Consider the following 26,882-nt stretch of genomic DNA (forward strand, 5'->3'; position numbering starts at 1 on the left):
AATTAGCTATTTTATTTGTGCAAATTTGAACGCTTCTTTGGAACATACAAAAGTGTATGAAGTTGAAAACGGTGACAATCACAGCAAGAACGTAGAGTAAAATAAAAAACCCTTTGGTGTTAAAACTTTAACAAGATAGAATTATAACTTAACAAAAATAAACTGATATTCACATACCCCCCTCGAGACTAATAAACTCATAAATAGAGATTTCAAAAATACTTAAAAACACTTACAATGAAAGTTTTATTACCAGTGTTGTAGACTTAAGTTATAAAATATGCTCTAAAACCATTGAGGGATGAAAAATTCCATTTAAGATGTTGGCAGTCCCCTGTAGCCTCAAGTGCATTACATATGTTAAAAAGCCATGTGGCACAATCTGAGCCACCATCCATGATGTTTGTCAATGGAAAACTATAGTTCGGCTCACTGTATGACTGATTAGATCAGAGCTGTCATGATTAATCTGCGATATCATTGGTCAGCGTTGTGCCAGCTTACCATCAATCAAGCCTGATTTGACATATTGTGTTGGCTCCAGGAAGATTGTTTCAAGCGGCACTGATAATAAAACTGCATTATAATGCATTAAGGACATCAAGTAGCCCACCATAAATGACACTGGATGCTGCCACATGTGAATCCTCTCTTAAAACACAGACACATGCATTCACACTAACTAATTTAGCAAACGTGATGTGATGCATACAATCCTCCATAGGGTTAACTATCCCCTGAGGCCTGACCTGTGCTGTCAAAGTCACTTTTTTTAGGAATCTTCAGGCAACAGTAAACATCCAAACAGCCTTTGCTCATTAGTGGTGCATGGTCCTTTCTTCCTCACCATCTTAGTCGCAATGTGCAGAAGGCTGGTAGCACCATCCACCCCAAATCTTGGGGGCTAGATGGGTGGCTGTCCATTGTGCCGGAGCCCTGCATAGGGCCACAGTAGTTGCTGAATAGTCATCCATGAGTCCCCAGTCCCCACAGGAGCAGCATCTACTGCTGGCTGCATCACCAGGCTGGCCAGCAGTGCCAAGAGACCTGCAGGGGGTAACAAAGAATTAGATTGAACTATTTCCTGTGTTGATGTAGGACAATATCTAAGCAGAAGCTTACTAGACTGAACATTACAGAGTTTTAGGCCCATTACCCCAGAAAAATGTGAGAAACAAACTGACAAAGAAAGTGAGTTCACCTGCCAGCACCACCACCATGGCCAACCAAAGCCAGAGCCCCCTGCCGCCTCTGGCTACTGCTGCTGCCGCCGCTGCCCGGGATGAGGTGAGGCTGTGGGACAGGGACTGGGCTGCTCCTGGATCTGTAGACATAGGGCTGGAGGAAGGGCTTGGACTGAAACAGGGCAAGAAGATAGAATAAAGTGTTACCAAAGCTGGGGTAAATAATGACACGAGACAGATGGAAACAAATAAAATGTTAGAAGAAAAAGCAAGAGCATGAAGAAGTCACCAAAAACGATGGGCATGGGAGTGTTTTCACAGAACAGTGTCTTAAAACACTTTCTGGTTCAAAAAGTGGGTCATTTGTGGTAACTTATGCAATAGATGACAAGTGAATTAGCTGCAGCTTGGTGCAATCTAAATGTGGCTTCAGTGAAGCACATTTTACCAATTGACCAAGCAGTGTTAAAGATGCACAGCCATTTACATCACCTTCATCAGCATAATGGAAAAGCTGTCAGCAGTAGTTAATGGTGGTTGGCATGGAGGTGGATTTTAGCAGTAACTGGTTAGGCAAAAGCAGCAGACAATTTTGGCCTGGAATCATGGCAACAGTAGGAGTGCTGCTCCAAATCACTTTACAGTCATTATGGGAGTCAGGGCAAGGTTGTAAGTGGCTTTTGATTGGCACTCCTACCTGATATATACAGGCATGCATTTATTGTTTTCTAAAAAGAGATAGAGTCCAAAAACTCTTCCCATTTTGGACTCTTCTCTACACACTTACAGCATTACAAACAGTTCATCCTGACTCCTGAGCGATGTAAAGGTAGGTAAAGAGGAAAGGAAAGATTAGAACAATACGTGATACACACAGTACCGAGTTTCCTCACAAAAATAAAGCAGTCAAAGTGTAGTAGTTTGCACATAGTAGGTAAATGGTAGTTAGTAAATGACAAGTAGACAAAGCACAGTAAAGATGGATTGTTTTAAGTTAGATGTTTTGCACATTGCAAGCCAGAACTTGAGATCCATGCATGAAAACAAATCACAGAGCTGCAGGTACCAACTGTTATATAGACATACACTGATCTCAAGTCAGTTAACAGCTGAAGGAAAATGTTCATTTCTGACCCTCGCAGTAAAATATCCTTGACATGGTTATAAGCAGCTGAGCCCCTGGAGCAAAGAAGCTAGTCCAGTATAGACCCATGGAATGAAAGAGTTTCATCACTTAGATGGTTCCATATGCTCACCAAAGTAATTATAACAAGTTTAACACAATTTACTGCTCACTACTGCAAATTGATTACAGAAACAGAATTCAGCCTACACACACCTGAAGTCATTTTATAACGACAGATAGTGGATGGGCTGAAGAGGGAGGGCTTAGCTGTGAGAGCCACACTGACTGAAAAGACAAGAGGCATCACAAAAGTTCTGTACCAAAACACTGTTTGGAGTTACTGGAACCTAAATGATGAACTCTCCCACTATGCAGCTAGCCTCTTAGCTTGGCTGGCAGAAGTGGTGGTGGGTATTTGGTTGGACTAACGTCTTGAGGGGCAGAATGAGGGAGGTGAGTTTGTTGCCCAGCTCACTGAGACTGGACCTCCTCCTCTCTGCCACCGGCTCCTCCTTCTCCTCCTGCTCCGACTGGCAGTCAGTGCTGTCGCAGGCCGTCCTGTGGGCACGCGTGGGTCAGGCATTCACAAACACACTGTTTAGTTGCTCATTCAAATACAAGCACAGCTGTATAACCACACTGTATGTGCTCACATGTACATTTTGTGCATATACAGCCAACACAAGCAGGCAGATGCAGACACGCTAAACATTTTTATATTAACATGATAACCATTGATCTGCTGTGTACAAAAGGAATTCTGTGATCGTGGTGACTTTGAGATCCCTGATTAAGTCATGCTTGTGGATTTTCCACAAAATAACAGCTCATAATTAGAAATTACATGCTCAATTATTATATCAAAAACCCACAAAGCAATATCAAAACCTTTCAGATATTTGGAAAACACATAAGTGATTGGTTTGTATAGTCTCAGTTTCAATTTTAGCTTTTCTCACAAAACAGGACAAATTGTACTTTTGTCATCCAAACATTTGAAAGCATATCGCGGCATTATCAAAAAATCCACACATTTTCTTCCTTTATGTTTTACATAGACAAAAGGAAAAATGCACTGATTGTAAAAAATAAAAATCACAAAAGTAGGCTTTTCATAAACACTTCCACATGCAAGGGTGGACCAGATGCATGGAATATGGCTACCATGTGGTTTGATGTCATCACTGCTTTTTGAGTTTGTTGAAGCATAGTTGTTAATGTAGTAAGAGATATTTTAAATGTTATTTTATTTGGCTCAAGCACAAATGTGTTTGAAGCTCTATTTGACAAGACTGGAACAAAAAATGAAAATAGAAAACAATTTCTTGGCATTCAATACAGAGTGGTGTGGAGAAATGTAGGCTACAAGTTCCCAGTATATTCCAACGTTTGCCATATAGAAATGACGTCAGACCAAACAGCTGCCATGTTTATGCATCTGTTCTTTCATTGTGAAAGAATCTGTGCGGCACAGCCAGCGTGGTATCCTTTTGACATTTCTTACCCCTTCATCATGACAGAGGGCTCTTCAGTGTCAACCCAGGCCGCAGAGCTAACAAAACGCTTTAGTGGAGGGCGCGACATGCTCTTCCCTGCCACATTCCTGAAAACCACCATTATCACAGTTGCATAACAACAACCTTCTTGACACTGTACAGATTCTGTGGCTTTAAAAAATAAATAAATAAATAAATAAAACAACCACAGCTTCCCACACACCGGACACAATGATGTGGTGTATTCTTAAAGTAAATAGTAAGAAGTCCTCATGCATTTTATCTAATTACACATCACAAACAGCCTAAATTTAAAAGTACCTGGCTTAAGATAATGCAATTGCAAATATAACACATAGGAATACCTACCACGGTGACCGCCTGGTCAGTCTCTCCATTTCAGCCTCTGAGCCATCTTGTGCTTTGGACTGTTGGGACATCAAATCATTTAAGTCATGGTAATGTCCTGTACAAGTGGAATGCAACTGGTTCTGTAGTGAAGCATGTTTTAGATAAACTGGGGCTGCAGTTTGATGTAATTTTTAAAGTGATGCCAGTTTGATCCTCACCATATCAAAGTGCATGTTGCCTCCACCAGAGCGGGGAATTGCTGCTATGCTGACTCTGCGGGCTGATGACTGTGAAGAGATTAAAACAACAAAAAAACACAAATTAACACACTTAACTACTATTTAAACCCTGTATTGGAGAATGAGATGACATGCAGCTGACCTTGTAGTACTGTGGCTGCTTCTTGCCACGGAAATCATCTGGAAAGAGAAACCAGTTATTTATTATTATTTCATGTACATGTGGTTTGTATTTACATCTGTACCCTTATTGTATGTTCGCATGTTCACATACAGTGACGAGAAAAAGTATGTGTGTTAAATGTGATCTGATGTTCATCTAAGTCAAGAGTATTAACTAATATAATGTGCAAATTAATACAGTAAACTATGAAATTCAAATAGGGTCACATACCTTTTCTTTCCACTGTATATACTAGTAAAGTCAGATGACATGGGTTTATTAGGGTTAGATGGCAAATATGGAGGTTCCAATGTGACCATAGCTACAAAAGCACAAATAAATACTACTATACTGTAAGTGGCACCTTGACAGACATTGTGTCTGTGTTCCAACCTCTTTCAGTTTGTGATCCAAACGACCTCTCATTCTGCATGAGTGTCTCTCTCAGCTCTAACAGTTCAGCATGCTCTTTGGTGTACATCCTCCTCAGGTTTTCCACATGCTGGATCATCACCTCCACTGCTTTACCAATACGACTCTCCTGACATCCACATAGAGAGTCCAGTGAATCATCAGAGTCAAAATCATGTTAATCACAGCATTACAATTTTCACTGTGTCACAGCCAAGAATACAATTTGTCATATTATATTTCAATAACCAAGCAGAAATCATTTTCATCTTATGCTTACCTGATGAATGGCTCCTAACATCTCAGAGCGACTAGATACCCTGGCCATGGATTGGATAAGGATATCGAGGTTCTTCTGGAGCCTCTGGATGATCTCCATAGATTGGTTGTCATCCTCACACAGAGGAATCAGAGCCTGGTAGGAATGGCGAAAAGGAATGGAAAAGAGATATAAAGACCAAAGAGAAAGACGAGGAGTCATTGCACCTCAAGCCACACATGCTGTAATTTGACACACATTTTACAGTTAGATTAAAACATTTAAATAACCTGCAGGAGGACACTACAAATATTAATAAATTATTAAAAAGAGTTCACACACACGTATACATAAGAATAAACACACACACACCTGCAGTAAGCCCTGGCAGCTGGACACCTCCCTGCGGACATTCTCCTCAGCCAGGTCACGTGACCTCTCCTCCAATCGGAGTCTCTTCTCCAGGGTGAACATGTCACATTTAAAGCCTAATGCCAGACGCTGGAACTCTGCCTGAAAACATGAAAAAGTAAAAGTTAACTTTCCTTGAATTGGAGCCACAAACACACACAAACACAGGCAAACAAGTCCTAGTTTGTTTAAAACGGTCATCATGAGCATCATTAAGCAAATACCAGGAGTACCCTGGTATCTGATCTATCTAATGGTTACAGCACTCATTTAACTGCACCGTCTGCACTACACACAAAAGCAAGATCTTATGGTATACATACCTCAATCTCTTTGTCACTAGGTAACAGGCTGCAGAAAAAGAGACAGCAATTAGGACTCACACATGCACACATTAAATTTTATAGATATAAAAATTAAGTGGAGTTACTGTGATCTTACCTGTTCCTGTCCTCTTTAAAGTTGTCATTGGTGTCAGACATAATTGATGTCTCAGCTAAAAAGGGTAATGGTAAGCAGATCATGGCGTGACAAATACCTGACCTAAATGCTCAATCATCAAAATCAATCAATTCAAAATAAACAGTAACTTGGTTCAAAGGAGAGGCAAAATTTTGTACAATAATGATATCACACATACTTTCCTTCTCAGTCACCATGCTGGCCTCACTTTGGTCCTCCTGGACCTTTTGCTCCTTGATGGCCTCCATGCGCGAAAGTTCCTGCAAAGTTCCAATAAACATCACTGCCTTTCTCTGCTCCTTGTCCTCTTCCTATAACTCTGATCCCTCTGTTATTCACTTGTCTCAACATGCATATTGGTCCTTTTATTGTGAAGTTTCAAAGCATTAAGCAGTGCAGTTGGTTCTTGACCAAATTATTTTAACCTAAAGGTATCAGAAATACATAAAATAAAGCTATACACTATGCACTCATTACCCAGCTGCATCACTAACTGAAAAACAAATGTAATCTCCATCCACCATGATCAAGGTGTTTCATCAGATCAGCTCTACAGTTGCTTAAACTAATAGGCTGATCAGTCAGTTGAGAATAAAGCAGGACAAGAGCAGTTCTTACCAGTTCCCTTTTATTTTTGCCATGGAGGAGGGAGTCCTTTTTGGCACCACTATCCTCTGACTGGCTGGGGTCAGAGGTCACACTTCTCATACCGTTATCTGATTGGCTGGCATGTGTGAAGGACAACCCTGATTGAGGAGAGCTGCCGTTTGAGGTGGTTGCTCTGCTACTGCTTACCCGCTCTGTCCCTAGAAAGAAGAGTTGGTGTGTGGGTGGTCAAAGTTACACATACATGTAAATAAAAATTTATTCACTGTGTAAATATCAGATTCTCACTTTTATGTTAATACGCAGATTTGAGAATTTCTTTCTACCTGGCATGCTGGCACCTGCTGTTGGAGCCTCAGCTGCACTATCCTGTACGCTCTCCTCCTCTTCCACCAACACAGGTAGCAGGCTCGTGCTGGAACATGAATGCAGTGTACCTTTATGCAATACTACTGAATTTCCAAAAGCAAATCTAAACGTTAACTTTTATACTAAAAAAAAAAAACAAAAAAAAAAAAAAAAAAAACAACTATAATTTGGCTTTTGGAGTTGATGTTCTGAGGGCAGTTCTGCAGAAATCACTAAAATTTTCAAGAGTTATTTCCACTGTTGGATATAAAGGGACGTGAAAACCCTGTGAACTAACAGCTGCCAGTGAATCACATACCTGTCCTCTGCTGGTGATCTGTCTGTCGACTGGTCGCGGCTCAGGCTCTGAGATAGACCAAAAAAAAAGACGAGGGAGGGGGTGAGAAAAAGAGAGGTGGCCTTCTGTCCCACATCACAAGAAATAGTGAATGATTAAAAAGGCACATGCACACATACATTTTATTTACACGTAGCGTACCTGTCCCATGGCAGTGAAATGCTATCTAAGCTGTACAGACTGTGGAAGAGAAAGATTGGGCTGATTCCTTATATAATATCAAGCTTCATGAAGAGCCCTGCAGCTTTATGAGTGTGAGTGTGAGTATGTGTGTGTTGCTGAGATGGGTGCTCAGAAAACACGATAACACTGGCACAGGGCTAACTAGTGGAGGCGGACTGCGTGCATACACAGTCGTGTGAACACACTCACAGTAAGGTGAGCCCTCAATGCAATAGGATATTGTGTAATGACTGTACATAATATGCGTTTTGACACTGCTTAAAATGGGAAAGAGTTATCTTACCATATCACTGATACTAAACATAAGCAGGCTTTAATGTCATTCTATAACCAAAGCAACCGTAATAAAATTAAACTGGCTGTTGCTCAGTTACCACTAAACCATCATACTGTGACTCTGATTAACTCTATTAACAGTAATGACTCAGACTAACATCTGTGATTTTTATCCCAACACAATAATGGTCAAGGACTATATGTATATATGTATATATATTCCTACAGACTATATAGATATATGTTATAGATGTATATTCAACATTTTGGAAATAAAAATATTTACAGAGAGAATGTTTTCTAATGTTGTGCCTGCAAATACATACAAACATATAGCTATATGTATAGCTGAATACGTCTTCCATTTACAAGTAAAAATATTATTTGAATATATCCAAATGATTATGTTCACAAGAGAGTCTCAGCCACTTTTCTTGCAAGCACCAAGACCAGGAGTTAATTCTGAAACATGAAAAACATTTTCATTTGGCTTCTGAATATGCTTTTGTGAGTGGAAAAGTGAATTTTGTTAATGTACTGAACTCGAATACAGCATCAGAGCTTGTATTTCTTGACTCCTCACTGGGGGGGTGGGAGTCCTGCATGACACCAGCAGGTAGGAAACTAAATAAAAACAAGCTGATCCATTGCTCAGCAGGACACAAAGCCAACTGTGATTAAACAGCATCATAACAATAGTGAGCCAACAAAAAACATTTCTAAACTTTTTGACGAACTATTCTGCTTTAAATCTAATTCATTTTTTAAATTCTACTTTGTCATATCAAATGCTGGACTTAAATCAATCATCTAATTAACCACCTAAGATTTGAATTAATTAGGGCTATACTGCTACTAATACTACCATTACATTTCCGATCTCAATATCTGATGATGTGCTCTGACCTGATGTTATTTTCATATTTCTTTAAGAATTTTGCTGTTCTGTTATGAAATATGAAGCATTTTAACTTGCAGTATTCTTAGACACTTTAGTTATCAATATTAAGTATAATGTACTTGCCTCTTTTGGCAACAGAGTTCAGAGAGGATAACCCATCCTGTTATGTCACTGGTTAGAGCAGTGAGAGGAATAATGGCCACCTGATACTAATCTTTCGCATCGCTGTCTTTTCCTCTTCTTGGCCAGGGAAAGGACTCCCTCTCAGCTTTTCTCAAGGAAAGCCAATCCCTGCCCACTGAGAAACCTACCACCCACCTGCTTGTAAACACACCTACTCTCACTCAGTGAACATATATATAGTACAAAATGAAACAGAAAGAGACGGGGGTCAAAAAAGAGGAAGACGAAGCAATGTGTAGCTGCTGCTGAAGAGAATAGAGGAAGCTGCATTCTCTTATGCATAAAATCATTTCCCCTCTGGTACTAACCTTAGTACAACTCATATCTCCTGTGCTTGAGTCCGCCTTGCCTTCTTTCTCTTCTGCTCCCCTTTGGTCCTCACAGATCGGCTGAGTGCTGCCCACAGGTGAAAGGTCAATGGTCAACTGTCAACTGTCAAGCACTATGACTTTTCTCATTCTTGCCGTCTAGTGACCCAAAATGGCAGAATATGATAGCAGCAGTGCGAGATGAGGAACAGTCTTATGTCTGTATACGGACTGTACCTATGCAAAGTATGGCCCCAGAGATGCTAATTAGCCTGCACACTCCTCCCACAGTGAGGAAAACACCCATTTGACTAGCAAATATGACCCAAGTCATAGGGAAATTATGAAACTCAGCAAAATGCACACGGTGAAGGCTACTGCTATTAAGAAGATGAACTTCAAATCTAGCTGGGATAGTTTATCCTGCCATAGAAACTAGGCAGGATGAGGACAATGGAAGCGTCTGTTTTGTGTACATTAGGTAGGGTTTCATTTTTTTCATCGACATCAACCATCTCAGAGCTTTTTTTAGATGTGGCAGCAATTTTCAATATTATTAACAACCATGGTACCATCTTTTGCATTGTGGGTGGTGGATAAGCTTTCCCATCCATCACTCTTTACTTTGCAATGTACTGTGTTTTTAATCAGGCAATTAGGCATAATTAGGCCAGATGGATCATGTTACACAAGAACTCACAGTAAACTGTATAATGTGTGAAATTAAAAACAATAAAATGTTTAGAAGAAATAGAAAGGTCACTAGCTGCAGAAAAAATGCAAAACGCTAAACCACATAACTTACTGCAATTTACACATAAGTAATGCATGATTTAAGCAACCAAGCAAAAAATTTAAAAAAGGCACCAAAATTGATAGATTTTGGTGCCACCTAGTGCTAAACCCTGAATTCCCAAAAGGAGAAAGACAGTCTTAATATTTATATTTCTATTATATTATATTATATTATATTATATACAATATTTTTCCATTTACCTCTCCCTCTGGTTAATAGTGTCATATGATCCAGGTGATGTGCTGTCAGAAGAAACGATCTCGACTTCCATCAAAAGCTTGTTACCAGGTGTGATAGTTTGGTCCTGTTCAGTGCTCATATTTTGAGCTGAATCTGGGAGAGACTGTGTAGCATCACATTTCTCTGCATCTGGTGAGATGAGAAAAAAAATGCTTCATTACTTTTTACTGTTTGTGGTTGCCATGTTGTAACAATGCAGGTTTTTGAGTTATTAGTGTAGATTTACCAGAATTCATTTTGACAACACCAGAATGCAACTGTTCAAAGTTGCATGCAAACTTAGTGATATTATTTTGGTTAATTTAAAACAGTTTTATAACACCTGAAAACATGCTCTCTATAGCCTTCATTCTTCTTTCAATAAATATTAGTTAGTAAATACAAAAAAAAAAAAAGAATAATTTGACAATCCAGTTAGTAAGATTTGTTTCTATTTTCATAATAGTATGCAATAGTATAAGCATACTTATTACCATAATCAGCTAGCACATCTATTTACCTAAGCAGCTACACAACTATGCTAAACAAAACAAAAATTATGTTCATATTGTAGGAGTTTGTAGAGTTTGACCAATATCTTGCAAAATGTACTCAACAAATAGCATACCAAGTAAGTCAGGAAATGACACAGTCTTAAGTTAAGTTGTAGGGTGAAAGGAAAGTGAAACAGAAAGATTTTAGTGATCCATAAAGAGAAGGAATTACAGAGAGGAGGAGGTCTTACTGTTGTTCTCCGAGTGGGATGGATCAGGGAGAGCATCCGCCTCTGGGTGTCTAATGCTGACAGCTTGTGCGTGGGTGCTCAATGGCACTGCTGCCTCTTCCTGAAAACCCAGTGTGCACACACACACACACAGACACACACACACACACACACACACACACACACGCACAAACAGAAACAAAAGCTATAAATATTCAAAAAAGGGAAGGGGTGAAAAGATCAAATAAGCAACACATATTAACCATGTTCCAAACAGCAGGCCCACAATCAATCAAGAGAAATAAATCCTGTGAGATGAGAAGGCATTGCATAAGATGCCAACAAAATCTAACAGCTGACAGACACCACAAAGCATCTGCCCCATCAATGATTAGTTGCTGAAAAGACCTCCAATTTCTGTCAACTTCATAAGAATTCCAACGCAAACAATATTTTCATAATGGCTGACAGAAATGATGGAGTGTTTAAATTAGTTTTATAAACCTTGCAGGCATGAAATTAATTAAACACTGAGAATTGCAAATGAGTAGAATGCATTTAAAAACACTAAATTAAAAGCATATAGCTGTGGAATGTATTGTTTGGTGCAAAATAGGTTTGGATTATATCTTATATTTTTCTTGAAATGCAGATGCAGAGTTTCTTCCTTTACCAAGAACAAGTTTTTCTTTCACCTTCATGGTCTTATTCTATATAAGGAAGCAGAGAGCTTCAGCACAAGCATGCAGTCTGCTGCCTGTGAGCGGAGGCTGTGAATAATATTACAGTATGAAGAGCTATTTGGTAGGCAAATGGCAGAAAGACAAAAAGAAAGAGTGTCAAAGTTGAGGGAGGAGAGTGAGAGAAAGGCAGAGTGTTATGTGTGTAATGTCATACATTGCATTATACACAAATTACATTATGAAATCACAGGTACTGTATATTTTAAGTATTTAAGCATTCCTACCTTCCAGGCAGCCATTGATACCCATTTATTAGACGGTTAACGTTAGTTTAAAATTAACTTGTAGACATCACAGTGGCAGAAACTGACTTTAATGCACTGTCTGATGATAGTATGTTCAAGGACGTTTCTCTTATCCGATATTTGAAACTGAAGACTCAGAAATCTAATGTCACAGCATCCTTTAACACTCAACAACAGGAAGAGTTTGCAAGAGTTCTGCTTCTAGCAGCACTATCATTCAAGGATGACAAGAATTTTTTTAAGTGTGACTAAAACATGCAGCAGACAAAATCTGCTCATTGCATCTGCAACAAGTCTCTAGTTATTAATAACTAGAAACTTGAAAACAAACAAACAATAAAAAAACACCATTCACCAGCCTCAAAGTGTTAATTTATTTCCCACTGAAAACTTCCAGCAAAGATCTGACACTTTCTAAGTATGATTAGCATGCCTGCTCCACCTGGTATCTGCCAAGTACATCCACAATCTACTGTTGGTCTCATAGCAGCTGATGATTCAAATTGAGCAGAATAGCATATCAGCAGTATAATATTCAGCAGCGCTCGTTCCTGGTGGATTAAGCCTACATTTACAAAACATAGTAAAGACAGTTTTTTGGCTAATATGAGAGTACAAAACTGTCTGATCTGTAATGCTGCGGTTTGTTGGACGTCTCATGTACAGACAAATGTTACTCTACCAAAGTTCAGGGTTCTCTACATGGTTTAAAGCACATACCCTAATTTTTTTTTGCTGTAGTTAAAAAAAAAAAAAAAAAAAAAAAAAAGAACCCCAAATGGCTTAATATGTACACCTAGTCCCATGACAGGATCATTTAAGAGTTCATTTACCTGCAAAGACGGATAGTTCGCCTCTGGCTTTAACTCACTGCAGGATGCAGCATCTATGTGACAGATAAAAAAGAGAAAAAAAGGATAATAAAATATAAATCAGGAGGGAGGAGGAGGAAAGAGTCATGGAAAAAAGGCCCAAACAAGGAACTTGTTCACATAAAAACCAATCCCTGGTCCAATTTATCTACAAGGGTTAATAGACAACAGAAAAGCCACCCCACCTTTTGCCATAAAAGGTTGAACTGTCTTTTATGCAAGGCACTGAGCTGTGGGAGGGGCAGGGGGTTAAAATACCATGCATGGCTAAGGTGGCATTAATGACCACATTCACACTCATTTTCTGTCTCTGCCTGCGAGCCACTCAGGCAGGCAGAGGAATGGGGGATTACTGAGCTCACATCATAGCCTCAGACGGGTCTTATACCTGGCCATAGAAGGCTGTTGAGGAAGAGAGGATTTCATGTACTGTGTAGACAGACAGACACACACACACACACAGACACACACACACAGCCTTTAGAAGCCTAAGGCCGCAACATCCATAGAAGGCAGGGGTCTACTTCCAAGGGCCTCACAGTATGTGTATCCTTAAAGTAAGGGGTGTGTGTACAGTATTGATGTTTCAAGGTTGGCTGAGTGGCCCTGTGACACTCATGGATTACTGGAGATAATCCACTATCCCAGGACTCCAGCACAATAACTGAGTCAGTAAGCCCTTGTTCACCAACAGATTTTATCCTGTCAAGACTTTGTAAGACTCAGTGAACTCTGCAGCCTGATGCACCAGCTGCACAAGTGTGGGGCGTCATGACATAACATCTTACACTAAAAACTCAGCATTTTAACTCTTAGATAATTTAGACGTACAGTAATAAAGACTCCATTAACTTAAATACTGCTGCAGACTGCAATATATGCTAGGATTGAGGATTTTCTCCTTTTCCCTTATTACAGTTTAATTTAATGTTAGTTAGAAAACAGTCATGTTCAATTTAATTATTAATAAATGTATGCCTAATTCTTATCTAAACATTTACACATTTTTACATTTAAACTATGGTTTTAATATTCTCCTGCTGGAAGTATTCTACACATTCTTGCTACATGAGGCCAGCTCAATACTTATTTTTATTGTTAATACAATTTTGAGCCAAAGCTAGGAACAGGGCGAGCACAGGGGTCATAATAGGGTTAGAAAAATATTAAACTAAATTTAGCCTTATTTGGCTTAGCTTTAACATGTTCTTTGTAGTAGTTAGTTCTGGGCAAATTCTGCTGTATGCTGATGTTAAAATGTTCAAAATGTTCTTATGTGTTTATAAGTTCATAGCGTATCTTCCTTTGCTCTGAAACATATGGGCATCTTTTTATCTGGGGGCTCCCTATGAATAATAATATAAAAATATAATAATTATAATACAACAGTCTATATTCTATATTTAACAAATCTATTACTGCATTACTTATACATATATCATAATATTCCACTGTTTAAGTCATCAAGATTTATACCATGTGAGTACAACGTCATAATAGTAATTTAGTTCAAGTGGCGGTGGTCCTTATGTCCATTTTCATACCCCCACTTACCTTGACCCTGTTCCAATGTGCCCTGCCCAGGCTGGGCTTCCCCAGATAGGGTGGACAGAGGAGTTGATGTGTCCCTGATGTCTCCTTCTCCTGCTCTGTCCACCACTGTCCACTTCTCCTCAACATCCTCCTCTTCACCTTTTTCTGTTAATTTATCAGCTGTTCCCCCTGGCCTGTCTATTTGCACGTTCTGCACCCTGCAATTTCTTTCTGCTATCTCATTCTTCAAGAAGTCTTGAAGGGCAAACTCCTCATCCCAGTCCAACTCATCACCAGGCTAAAAGAAAAGAAAAACAAACAAACAAAAACAAAAAAACAACAGAAGAGGTGATGGGAATAATACAGCCAAAGCCTTACTGCAACAAACCTGTGGCTGAGCAGTGAAACATCACCACAATAATCACTCAAAAGCCAAAGCATTGACCAAAATACAAATGCGGCAACAAGTTAAATGTATGCTGTATATTCTAATTCTGGTAAAATGTCTAAAACACTGAATGCTAGTAAAGGCTTTATAGAATGAAAACTATCTTTTTGTTCATTAATAAAATGAAGATAGGTTTAGTGCAATGATTTTTATAATCCAGAGATGCACTGAATATATAATTTCAAAGTGAGAACTGCATTATTTGTGAAAGGGCAGGACATGGTTACTGTATGCAAATGTATCCATGCAGAAAACAACAACAACAAAAAAAAGCAAAAAACAATAGTGCTGTAATGGAAATGCTCAAGTGTGTGAGGGGCAGTAAGTAGGTGTGTGGCTGCATGTGATTGGGTGCATGCGTGTGTTTGTGGGTGCACATGTCCACCAACTCGCACTCAGCTCTCTTTTACCAGCTCCTCAATCTGTGTAAATGCAGTATGAGCTCTGTCACTGCTCTTCAACTAAACCATCCAATACTGGTAAACATTTAAACATTGCATGTGACACCATAATATTTCATACAATACCATTAAAATTAGTTCTGATTACTTCTGAGAATGGTGGAGCAAAGTTGCTGTTTAATACAGATAAACGGATAAAAGTCATCCTCTGACCTCTTCCTCTGGTGCAGGTGTCTGACACGAGGCCTCTCTGCTGTCCTGGGGTGTCTTTAACTGCTCCAGCTCCTCACACAGCTGCCGCTTCTGGTTCTCCTGCTCCTGCACCCTATGTGCAATGAGACAAATGCCTGGTAATTAATCATAGCTGAAGAATAATTAACGTCTCAAGAATCTGGAAGAGACTTCAAAGCATTCCTAACAGTCCACTGAGTTAAACAAACAAATGTTCAGAGATCCTAGAAGACAGTACAGTTGACATACTGTACCCAATCCGCAGGCCCATGCAGTGTCCCATTCTGTTGCCCAGGGTGACCAGCGCCAGTTCTCCGACTGGCCCAATAACAGTTTCTTCACTTTAAGGTTTCTTTATTCCAGTCCCGTCCCAGCCAGACCCTCTAATCTCAGACTACAAAAAGATTCTCAAATGTATCCTGCAAAGTCCTAGTCCTGTGTCATTATCCAGACTTACTCGGAAGAGAGCAGGAAGTAGAAATATACCGACAATGAGCCCTCTTTAGTTGTTTTTCTCTGTTCAAAACAATAATAAAGTTCCAGAGATCACCCTGGCAACTGAGCACCAGTAAATCCCAGCTGGACAGCCTGACCAGCTCTCCCTCTCTGATCTGATACTGTACCACACTAGCTCAGTTATATATCTGAAGGGGATGGCCGTCTCTATGAACACACATCCAAACAGACACACACAGCACAAGGCAAATTCATCCATATCAGTCAGACTGAAGACCAGAAATGGCTCAGACCCAAAGCTAGTGAAGCAAACCCTTGAAGGTCATTGAGGTCAGGATGATTGTACATCTTACCCCTACATAGAACTGCCTGGTCAAAGGAGAAAGCACTCAAAAGCATAGAGAGATACCCACTTTAGAGGCACTTGTGGAGATCTCACTAAGTATTGAATGCAGTATTTATGTAGATTGATTGATTAATTAAAGTATTACAACTATGGATTTCTATGAGAAAGACAAATAACTATACTGGTCACACTCTTTAGCTCTGCTCAATAATTTTTTTAAAGCGATTCAGAAACATATAGCATTATAGCTCTAGCACTCCAACAAGCTTAAAGAAATGTACCTGTATGAAATAGGAATATCACCTAAGCTAATCAGCTAACCTTGGCAGCTCATTATGTCTACGCCTTTCACCCATCTATTAATTACATTTAAAGATTTAATCATCATCCAGCTCTCTTACTAATGTGTTTTTCAGTGGTGTCAGTATTACCTTATTTAGCCAGAAAATGAATTCTTTAGCTCTGCCTACAAGGGTTTAATTCAACCAATGAGCTCACTGCTACTGAAAGAAACTCTGCCCCAAAGATATGTTTTTCTACCTTACAGCCAAGTTGTCTTTAATTAGTCAGCACAAGATCCACGGCAATTCTGTTCCTTCCATCTTCCTCTGGTATTTCACTTTTATCTTTTTCTGCTCTCATAACAAACTTCTTAAACATCATTACTCACTTGAACATTCAGCAGCTCCCACACGGTCCACTTTTTTAAAATCACATAACCATCTATGCACACAGTATAGAAAAACTACTCACCTGACTGAAAGGTGGAGGATCTCAGTGCGGGACCTCCTCATGTTACCAGCCATTTTGATCAGCTCCTTTTCGAGGGAGTCCGTGTACTGGGCCAACTGATCCAACCCTAGGCCCCAGTCTGCCCTCCTTGTGTCCACCTCGGCCTGCACCGTCTGTGTAAAGCAAAGGCAGAGGGGTCAGCCTTACGCTTGAGCGAAATGATACAGGCTGCTAAACAGCTTAAATCTGTCTTTTATACCTCCAAAAACTTCTGACACCTACATGACACTAAATCCTGAAGCCAGCACACTTTAGAACCAAAAGAAAACAGACCTATGGTACTACATTTCTGCTTAACTAATGATGTCTCTCATTTGGTATGTTTACTGCTGTATGGTAGTACGTGGCTAATGAATGCAGAGTGGCAACAATGCAGGAGGAGGGGGGAAAGAGAGAAAGAGCGAGAGACAGAGAGACAAAGTCAGAGTGAGAGAGGAGGGGAGTGGGTTGTGTTCCCAGTAGAACACACTGACTAAACAGCACCATTGGATGGGGCCTACTGGAGTGTTATATAAGTGAGAGATCTCTAGAGGAGAGATAGTGGGTGGGAAGAAGAGGAGAGAAAAAAAACTGATAGAGGATCGCAACAGGTGGAGAGATAGAAAGATGGACTTTATATAATTTTGTGATTCACATAAGAAGAAAATGTACTGAGACAGCCCTTTATAGCCTTAAAATCCATCTATATGTATGAACAAAATATGATAGCAGTACACTGTAAATCTGCAATCTTTGGTTTACAATTAGTTTTGTATGTATGTTGACAGTGAAAATAAAATATAATTGATTCAAATAAAGAAAATAAAATGGAAAGTTTATGACCTGGAGACTGGTGTCTATATTGCCCCCATGTGTGTGGTCATCCAACAAGCCTTTAACTGTTGATAACATATAGTTGGTGTCTTCTTTGAAATCCCTTTTCTGAAGAGACATGAGGAGTGAACATAGTACATTACTGTATTACTCAGCTTGTAGCAGGTTGTAGTTAAAGCTACAGAATGCTTTTTGCAAAAGCTGATCCCATGCTAATTTTATTTGATTGCAACTGAAATGTTACAGACTAAACACAAACAATGAGACCATTTTAGTCGAATGTTTCTAATAATCTAATAGTTTCTACCAGTCGTGAGTCTAGAGGTTAGGATCAACTCATATGCACACACATGCACATCATATTTGGTTACCAGTTTGTTTAGAAGACTCTTGAACTCCAGAGCCATCTGTTCAGGGCTGGGCCCCTGCAGCATCAGCAACACCTCCCTATCCAGTGTCTCATCCAATGGGGTGGCCACATGTTCAACTCCATGGTGAGCCTACAGGACATAGTAATACATTATATGAACTAGCAAAAGACACTTTAAAACAGTTGCCATCAGTCTTACTCTTGAAAAGAGTATGTAACATGAAGAAACATCCAATGTTCAGACAGTGCTTAGTATTGGTCCGTGGTGGTGTGAATGTAGACAGCAGGTGTAAAGAAAAGGGAATAGATGTCAGAATACAAAATGAGAGAAGGAGGAACAGATAAGTTGTGAGAATGAGGGGGAAAAAAAGACAAAAAAGACAAAAGAGAACAGAGCATAAAAGAAAAAGAATTAGCAAATAAGGCAATCAGCCAAAGAAGGGGAGTGCTGACCTCCAGTGGTGACTGTGCCAGAGCCAGTTCAGTCTGTAGGGATCCTGAGCTGCTCTGGTTCAGTCTGTAAGCAACCGACAGTGACAGGCCAGCGCTGTAAGAAATAACAGAATGGGTTTGAAGAGGTGAAATGCAAGCAAATTACAAAAAAAGTTTTTAGAAAATTTCTCAAAATGTAAGAACTTTTTTTAATATATGATAAAGCTTAGCTTAGAGTAGTTTCTCTTCAAACCCTGCCTCAACCCTCGATAATGATGACACAAACTTGTCATTCTTGGTTTACTTACCCAGCCAGGTCTGGGTGCATCATTTGCACCTGGTTCTCCAGCTTGATCTTATCTGCCCTCAGCAGCTTTAATCAACAATAAAAGAAGAAATCATGACTCAGTCTGGCCCAGATCTGAACTTAACTACATACCCTACTAATTCTTCACAGTGGCAAAACCCTCAGTTACACTCGATATGTGTGTACAAAAACAGCAGGTGATTAAATTCCCACAGTCCCTACAAGCAAAATACAACACACCTGCTGATAATTGTACTGACACTTGAAAAACGATTCTTTATACAGTAGAAATACTGACATGGTAAAACTGATATTTTGTTAGTGATAAGAACGAGCCAGCCAAGACAAAAGAGACATGTAAAATCAGTAAAAGAGCATCAATGAGAGACCAGCGGGAATTCTTGATGCATCAAAGCTGATATTGATGATACAAAGTTCAACACACTGACCTCTGTGATGGAGGAGTATTCCTCCACCGCTGCCTTCAGATCATCTATCTGTCTGTTTTTCTGTATGAGGAGGCAAACAACATAAGACAAGTTTGAGTTGGGAAGAATTGTTAACTAAAAACTGAAACACTGGTTTAAGTTCTTAGCAATTAAACAATTTTTACATTGTATAAACAGAACTGCAACAAATATCTTTTTTTAATAAAAAATAAATAAGCTAAGGCACTGACCTCTAGAATCACTACCTCCTTGTCACTAAGAACAGTATCAAAAGAGTGAATTTGCACCTGAAAACAGAAAAGGACAGTTACATAGCAACATAAAGGAAGCACAGCACAATGTCAACACAGTGTTTCTCATGTGTCTGAGAATGATTTACAAGTCAACAGTTGTATTGTGGGAAAGGAAGACAGCTATACAGAAAAATGTCACACTGTGACAGTGAGACAGAAAAAAATAAGATAATGGCATTGTGTGAAAAGTACAAAGAGGCAGAGTAGAAATGTAATAATGCAAAACAGAATACACAAATAGATTTTGGATGGATAGTAAAAGGCACCTGAAGGTCAGCATTAATGTCACACAGCTCTGCTATTCTCTTCTGAAGCTCGTCTGTCTCCATGGTGACCTTGAAGTTCTGCAGAGCCACCAGAAGGGAGTTAGAGCAGCTGGTCAGATGTTTTTATCGAAACATTTCTAACAATACACTCCCTCTAAGGTATATATGAATGAGTATAACTGAAGACAAGTCATTTTAGACAGTGGAGTACCTCTTCTTGCAAAGCAGCAATCTTGGCAATGAGACTCTGGTTTTCTTGCTCCTAAAATTAGAAAATAAATCAGCAGCAGCTATGCTTTTTCAATACTAAATTTTCTGCTCCATTACGTGTTTGAGAGATTGATATGTTCATTTAAAATACTACAAACATACCGAGAGACACAGTAAAAATTGACATATGGTTTTACTGCCCCACAGGCACAAATGAACAGAATGTATTTTTATAGAATGTCCATGTGCTGCCTGAGTTTGACTGACCACATGTTTGCTGTGTGCAGAGGCACGAGCTCTGCCTTTTTCTGTACAGCTCAGAGTAGCCTTCATCTCCTCCACCTCCTCCTTCAGCATCTTCTCCTTCTGGGCTAGCTGCTGGTTACTATGCAAAAAGACAAAGATGGAAATAACTAAACAAACAACTAGATGCTACAGTAATCTGTGTAGTGTATTGTACACAGTTTATTGTAGTATGGGCATGAGAGTATCCAAGCAGATCTTACACTCTCGCCTGGTTGCGTAGCTCCTCATTCTCCTCTGCCAGCTTCTGGTTGCTGTCCTCCATGCCCTCCACTGTTTGCTTTAGCTTTCTCACCTCCTCTTGGAGCTTTTGGTTGCTCATTTGAAGGTCAGCAACACAATACACCAACTCTGATGTCTCACTGATGGTGGAAACATACAAAAACACAATGAAACCTAGCTTTACAGATCAAGTGTACGTATGGGTGGTCATATAGACAAAAGCCTAGTTGACAAAAATTATGACACCCATTCACCAATTTACACACATCACTTACAATTCTGCTCTGGACACCTCTCCTCCAAAAGCCTCCAAGCTCCCTGAGGTCATATTTAGTAGCATAGACCTTTTGGCTAAAAACAGACACAGAGATAAAAAAAAATCTACGTTATTTAGGCTACAGGAGTCGCATAAATTGTGGTCCACAAGTTCACCATGTGCGTACAATAGAAGGAAATTAAAAGCAAATGAAGAAATGTTTGCATGCAAACCCACCAGAGAGGGTGTCTCTGAGTTTGACCGAGTCTTGTGTGACATCATCTGTTGGCTCTTCCCTGAAATACAACAAAGAAATCAAACATCAAAATATGCAAGATTAGCTACTTTTATGTTCTTTTTCTACTGTAATTTGGCATTGATACACTATATTACATTGTCGCTTTTGGAATAATGATGTTAGAACTGTACAGTTTTTGGTTTTGGGTATATTTAGCACTAAAAAGCTCTCAGCTCAGTCTGAAACACATCCTCTGTGTGATCTAAAAACAGACACTGGCCATACTACAAACACGGCCTTGGCTAGTGAAAAGTCAATACACATTTCACTGTATTGTATGTAGCCAACACCAAAAACAGTCAAGATACAGTGTCACATATGGTGTCCGCACAAGTGATAAATTAATACAGTTTTAACATAGCACATTTTGACTTCCAATTATAATCTACAAGTACAGGAAAATCGCTCACCCAAGCGGCTTCATACTAGACCAGAGGTTTCAAATGCACATTTAATGTAGACCTGACAGTGCAGAGTCCACTGTGATGATGATACAAAACTGCCTCAGACAAAAGACACTAAAATGGAGATAGCACAGCTGAATCTATTGGGAAATTATCAACAGTAACCTCTCATCTGATGCATAATCCACCTACACGGCTCCATCGACTTGATAACTCAAACAGAATATCAGAATGGCTACTCTCTAAAATGCTAAACAGGACCAGTAAAGACGGTGCAAGCTGTCTTCTCTTTTTCACATCATGTTTAACAGGTTGGAAACTGTGACAACTTCAAGAAACCACAAAAGGAAACAGCATAGATGTGGAGCTAATTTAGCAAATAATTCTGTCACAGTGCAGATCTGGATTAGACTTACCAACAAAAAAATAAAATAAAAAAAGACAGTGATGAACAGTTTTAAAAAACTCTAAATTTTAAAGCAAAAGCTGATGTTTTAAGCTGGAGGAAGGAGCCATCTCACTCCCTCCCTCTTCTTTCATTTTCACAAAAATGAAACCAATGACTGAGTGGAGGGATAGTTTATTTTCCATATTGTCACTTTTTTCTAATTAACAAACTCTAGAGAAAAAAAACATGATCACAGGACATGATTCTTAACCAACATGACCAACTTAGGACACTTAACTCTCTCCACATACAGGAAAGGCATAGCATGTATCACTGCTTTTACCTGGTTTCAGTATCAAGCTTAGGGCCACTTTGCCTGACAAACGTTTTCCTTTAGGTGTCTCATGACTGTTAACATCATTGCTAAATAAAAGCTTCCGTCAATAAGGATTAATATTTTGCCATGAAAGCCATGTTTGTTATCCAGTACCCATTGTTGCGGCAGTCTTCGATCCACTCCCTCATGACGGCATGGTAGGTGTCCAGGTCAATAGAGACATCTTTGTGTTCAGGATCAAGCATGTTACAAAGTTCCTCCAGTCCACTGTCTTCTGAGCTGCGACTGGTAGTGTGCCGCAGGTAGTCCACAATGTGAGACACATAAACTTTACCTAGAAGAGAAATACAGAGATTTATACTGTAAAAACATATGTGGTGTTAGTTTATGATTAGTGTTTGTTACGTCTGCAGTGTACATACTTTTACCTCATTTTCTGCCCATTTCTATTCTACTTTTCTTTTTGATAAAACACTTTACACCCACAGACAACTTTGATATGTCGTGACTTCGGATGTGGGTTATAGGTGTAGGCAGCTAAAGCAGTAACCATAGTGACAGTAAGAATCTGTTAACTTTTGTGGTTTCACACATTTCTCAATGTTGACTTTACTCTCCAGTCCTCACACACAGTTATCAGAACATTTGGCTAAACTGTGGACCATTTTTCTGCTCTGACAAACTGCATTCAATGACCACTTTGAAAACTCAAACCTTAGGGATGGATTTCTCACTGAAAGCTTTTTTTTAAAGCTATATTTCAAAAATAAAAAAAAATTGACTGATCACCCAGATAGCGCAAACAACAACCTAGGACGTGACCAGTGGACGTGACCACAGGAGATGACTCAGACAACACAGACATTGTGACTGTTAGATGTTGAAAGACTTACCTCTGCCTTATACTATTGACAAAGTACAGTATACTCAATGGCAAATATACACTTAAGTCCATTAATAAGACAAACACCCAACATGTGAGCAAAGATTTTCAGCTTTAACTCAAAGATTTTGGAAAAAATGTGGCAATAATTATTCAGGAATAACAGCCATTGCCATACATACTGCCCTGTTTTAGGGACTTGGTGACTTAAGGCAATGACATGGGATGATCTTAAGACATTTTTGAGTTGCTTCCACAGTATGTTCCAGGTCGTATCCTTCTGCAATATGATGCTGCATCCTATCAGTTTCACAATATTAGCAATATATTAATATTACAATATTATTTAGTAGAGAGTATACCTTCCTTAATCATACTTTTCTCTTCCCATCATTCTGGTACAAGTTAGTCTTTCATTAGTCCAATGAATTTTATTCCAAAACTGTGGTCAGACAGTGTTTGGCACTTCTCAAGAGTGTTTTTGGCTTAACTAGATGTTGTGAAAGGGTTCGTCTTCACCATTAGACCATTAAATTCTGCAGTTATCCACTTTGGCCCAGGCCTTTTTATGTTGCTGAGCTTGTCAGTAAATTCTGCCCTTAAAAATGTTGCAAACTGTTGTACTGGCCACTCCCAATGTTTTTGATTGAGCCTTATTATGGCCTCCACTTGCAAAGACATGTCTTTGGACCTTATGTTGAGTTCTAGTAAACAGCTAACACTCAGAACCACTTGCACTACTGATGATATAATGAGGAAACAGGCCACAAAATAGGGGTGCCTGTATATAAATAGATGTAATTTCTGAATGGTTGACATAGTTTTGGCAGACTTTAATTAAAGCTGAGAGTCTGGACTTTGCTCCCATATTGAGTGTTTCAATTTAAATTCAATGTGGTGCTGTGCATGGAAAAATGGAAAAAAAATGTAGTTCACTATGAAGTACAGTTAGGTTGATTGCTGTAAGCAGCTTGTGGCATGACTAATGCATGAACAATTAATGATTGAATCAGTGTGCGTGTGGCGGACATACCTCGGCGCTGGGTGTCACAAGCATGGAAGATGGTATCGAGCAAATTCTCCTCACAGATGAGACTGATTTCTGCCATATTATCCTTCCTGTTTTCAGAGACTAATGATGTACCTGAACATGAGAATGCAAAACACATACAAAGACTGTATTGAGTTGCGTAGCAAAGGGAGCACATGACAACTTTTCCTTCAGGACAAACCTGCAATGGTTTAATAGCTAACAGCCAAAGCCTTAAATAGTCCATTTATAATGAAATTCAAGTGGCTGAAACCTCAGGAAAAAGGATAAGTATTCCCCAAGTTAAGTTTTGTCATACTACTCTTCCAAAGTGAAAACTTCACTCTCAATCCACTCTCCAATCCAATCCTAGCTGAGCAGCTGCTACTCCCTACCTCCATCTCCCATGGACAGTCTTTTCACCACCAGAGCTGGGTAGGGCAGATCATATTCCATCAAATTTGTTGTGTCCGCAGAGCAGAAATTCAGGTTGTAGGAAAGGGTGCTGTGGCTCGGAGTGAAAGTTTGAGACATAGGTGGGTTCCTGTTTGGTCTTTCGCTATCTGGCTGCACCGACTGAGGTCCTCGTGTGAATGTAAAGTACGGAGAGTCCTTTGACTGGCCAGAAGGTGTCGAACAATACCTCTGCCATGTCTTAACTTGCATTAAATCACTTCCATCAGCACCTCTTCTCTCTCCCAGAGTGCTAGTGATGGTGTATGTAATGTTAGTTGGCGTAGAGGAGTCGCATGCAGGGGTGGAAGGGGTAGGCAGAAGGACAGACTGACCAAGGCTGCTCCTCTGAGAAGCTGCAGAGCTTGGCATCCCCATCCCTCTCCCCTTCTCCCTGCACCTCTCGCCCTCGTCTCTGTGCAGGGCCCCTTTTTTCAGGATGGCTTCCAGATTGTGCCTAAGGCCACACTGGGGACTGTCGTAGCTGCTAGAGGAAAGCTTGGGGATCTGGAAAGGTGAATTAGGCTCCCGGTCACCACGCCACTGAATGGTCTGCAGTTTGCGGCAGATGCTGTCCACAGGGTTGTGGCGACGATTTGACTGGGGTGTGTAATAGTCCATGCTGCTGGCGGCTGGGCTGCAGTGCTTTCTTCCTGGCTAGAGGAAAGGTTGAAGTCTGGAGGTAGGGGGGAAACATAAAATCTTATTTGCATATGAAGGTGGTAAAAATTAGACAAAACTGAGAACACCATGGTTTTTATGTTGGTAGATGGTCAACATAATGTATGAACTGGATAACTGGCAAATACAGCATGTATACATCTACTACTATCACAGTTGTGAGGAAAGCTGTAACAGGAGCAGGAGGGATGGATGGATGGATGGATGGAGTATATCACATTTATACAGAAGTAGAATACACATCTGCAAGATTTCAGTTTAAAACGTGGCTTCTCAGTGTGATGACAAATGTGCTCATATTCCTAGCATCAGCTACTGAGGCTCCAGGTGTGCAAGCGAACTAATTACTGACGAATTTAAAATACAATAACGTTCAACTTGGTAAATACCTCGTTTACTCCATTTATTTTAAATAAACTGCAATTATTGTAATTACTATGTCTTACATTTGCCAAATGTGCTATTTAAAAGAAGCAAAACATGTATACAGAAGGATAAAGGCTTCGACCGACTTAAACTTCGCTTCGTCGGCGACTCGAGCGACGTCCATACAAACACATAAGCACCTGCGTCTTAAAAAAAATTAAAAATAATAATAGTAAAATAATAAAATAAACACCGCCGTCTTCGTTTCTTCTTTCCCACAGCACTCGCCCACATGACACACAGACGTTTTGATTACCTGGCTCAGGTTGTGTGAGCGAAACGTCCGACACGCGAAATGTTTGGCTAACTGAGCGCGCGCGCACACAGGTGATTTTGTAGTTCAGCGCTCGAGACGGGAGGCGCGCGCGACACCCACACTGGGAGTCCACGAGGCTCAAAATGAACCAGCACCTCCCCCCAGCGGCCGGAAGTGGACACTGCACCAAACTGCCAAATCAAGTCCCATGCTGCAGCCACAGAGCACATCAAATAAGATCATTTGTTTATTTAGGTATTTATTCATGTATTTATAACTCTATTAAACATGTGTGTATATAATATAATGATCAACATAAATGCCCTCTATGATAATGACAATAATGTTGTTGGTCTTCCAATCTGGATGTTTGGTGTCATTGCAACACTAACTGGACGGGTTTCAAGCTGAGCAATCAGTAAGCGGTTTAGAGGGAACATTGTGGAGGACCACAGCCACTTCATTTCACCACAGCCACCTCCGAGCCAGACGCCTCTCCTGCTCTGAAGGTAATTATCCTACAATACTTCTACACTGCCGGCTTGGATGTTGGGGATAATGTGCATTATAGCGTAGGCTACCATCCATACATTAAAACAGCCAGCTGGTATTTTTGCTGCTTAAAGCTCCCATTTTATGATAAAACTTGTGCACATTTTAAACTATATTTAAACCATATGTAATGTGATGGCTGGTGTGCAGTCATTTTATAAGAAAGTCTATTAATATGTATA

At 39.8% G+C, this 26,882-nt stretch overlaps 1 protein-coding gene across 5 annotated transcripts; it reads right to left on the reverse strand.

Annotated features, from left to right (window-relative positions):
• Nucleotides 1-26,193, reverse strand: lrmp (lymphoid-restricted membrane protein). Of its 5 annotated transcripts, none has more exons than XM_026361975.1 (39): nucleotides 26,149-26,193; nucleotides 24,728-25,461; nucleotides 24,336-24,446; nucleotides 22,573-22,753; nucleotides 21,230-21,288; nucleotides 21,012-21,087; nucleotides 20,718-20,876; nucleotides 20,479-20,596; nucleotides 20,213-20,263; nucleotides 20,002-20,079; nucleotides 19,673-19,729; nucleotides 19,443-19,502; nucleotides 18,995-19,059; nucleotides 18,708-18,801; nucleotides 18,256-18,384; nucleotides 17,894-17,992; nucleotides 17,033-17,184; nucleotides 15,460-15,571; nucleotides 14,419-14,695; nucleotides 12,826-12,878; nucleotides 11,026-11,125; nucleotides 10,262-10,430; nucleotides 9,266-9,353; nucleotides 7,376-7,422; nucleotides 7,035-7,123; nucleotides 6,721-6,908; nucleotides 6,281-6,362; nucleotides 6,082-6,136; nucleotides 5,964-5,991; nucleotides 5,602-5,742; nucleotides 5,251-5,385; nucleotides 4,953-5,100; nucleotides 4,539-4,576; nucleotides 4,376-4,444; nucleotides 4,176-4,234; nucleotides 3,815-3,913; nucleotides 2,740-2,868; nucleotides 1,202-1,356; nucleotides 1-1,047 (listed from the first exon to the last, which is right to left on the reverse strand). In XM_026361975.1, the coding sequence occupies exons 2-39, from the start codon at nucleotides 25,404-25,406 to the stop codon at nucleotides 905-907; spliced, it is 4,572 nt and encodes a 1,523-aa protein (XP_026217760.1). In that variant the 5' UTR covers nucleotides 25,407-25,461; nucleotides 26,149-26,193; the 3' UTR covers nucleotides 1-904. The 5 variants fall into 5 exon arrangements, with proteins under 5 accessions (XP_026217760.1, XP_026217761.1, XP_026217762.1 ...); XM_026361976.1 differs by lacking the exon at nucleotides 26,149-26,193 and adding an exon at nucleotides 25,913-26,091; XM_026361977.1 differs by lacking the exons at nucleotides 2,740-2,868; nucleotides 26,149-26,193 and adding an exon at nucleotides 1,972-1,998 and having other exon boundaries at nucleotides 24,728-25,406.
• Nucleotides 26,194-26,882: the final 689 nt, after the last annotated feature.

The sequence above is a fragment of the Anabas testudineus genome, chromosome 23, assembly GCF_900324465.2.
Source record: "Anabas testudineus chromosome 23, fAnaTes1.2, whole genome shotgun sequence".
Classification (NCBI taxonomy): Eukaryota; Metazoa; Chordata; class Actinopteri; order Anabantiformes; family Anabantidae; genus Anabas; species Anabas testudineus.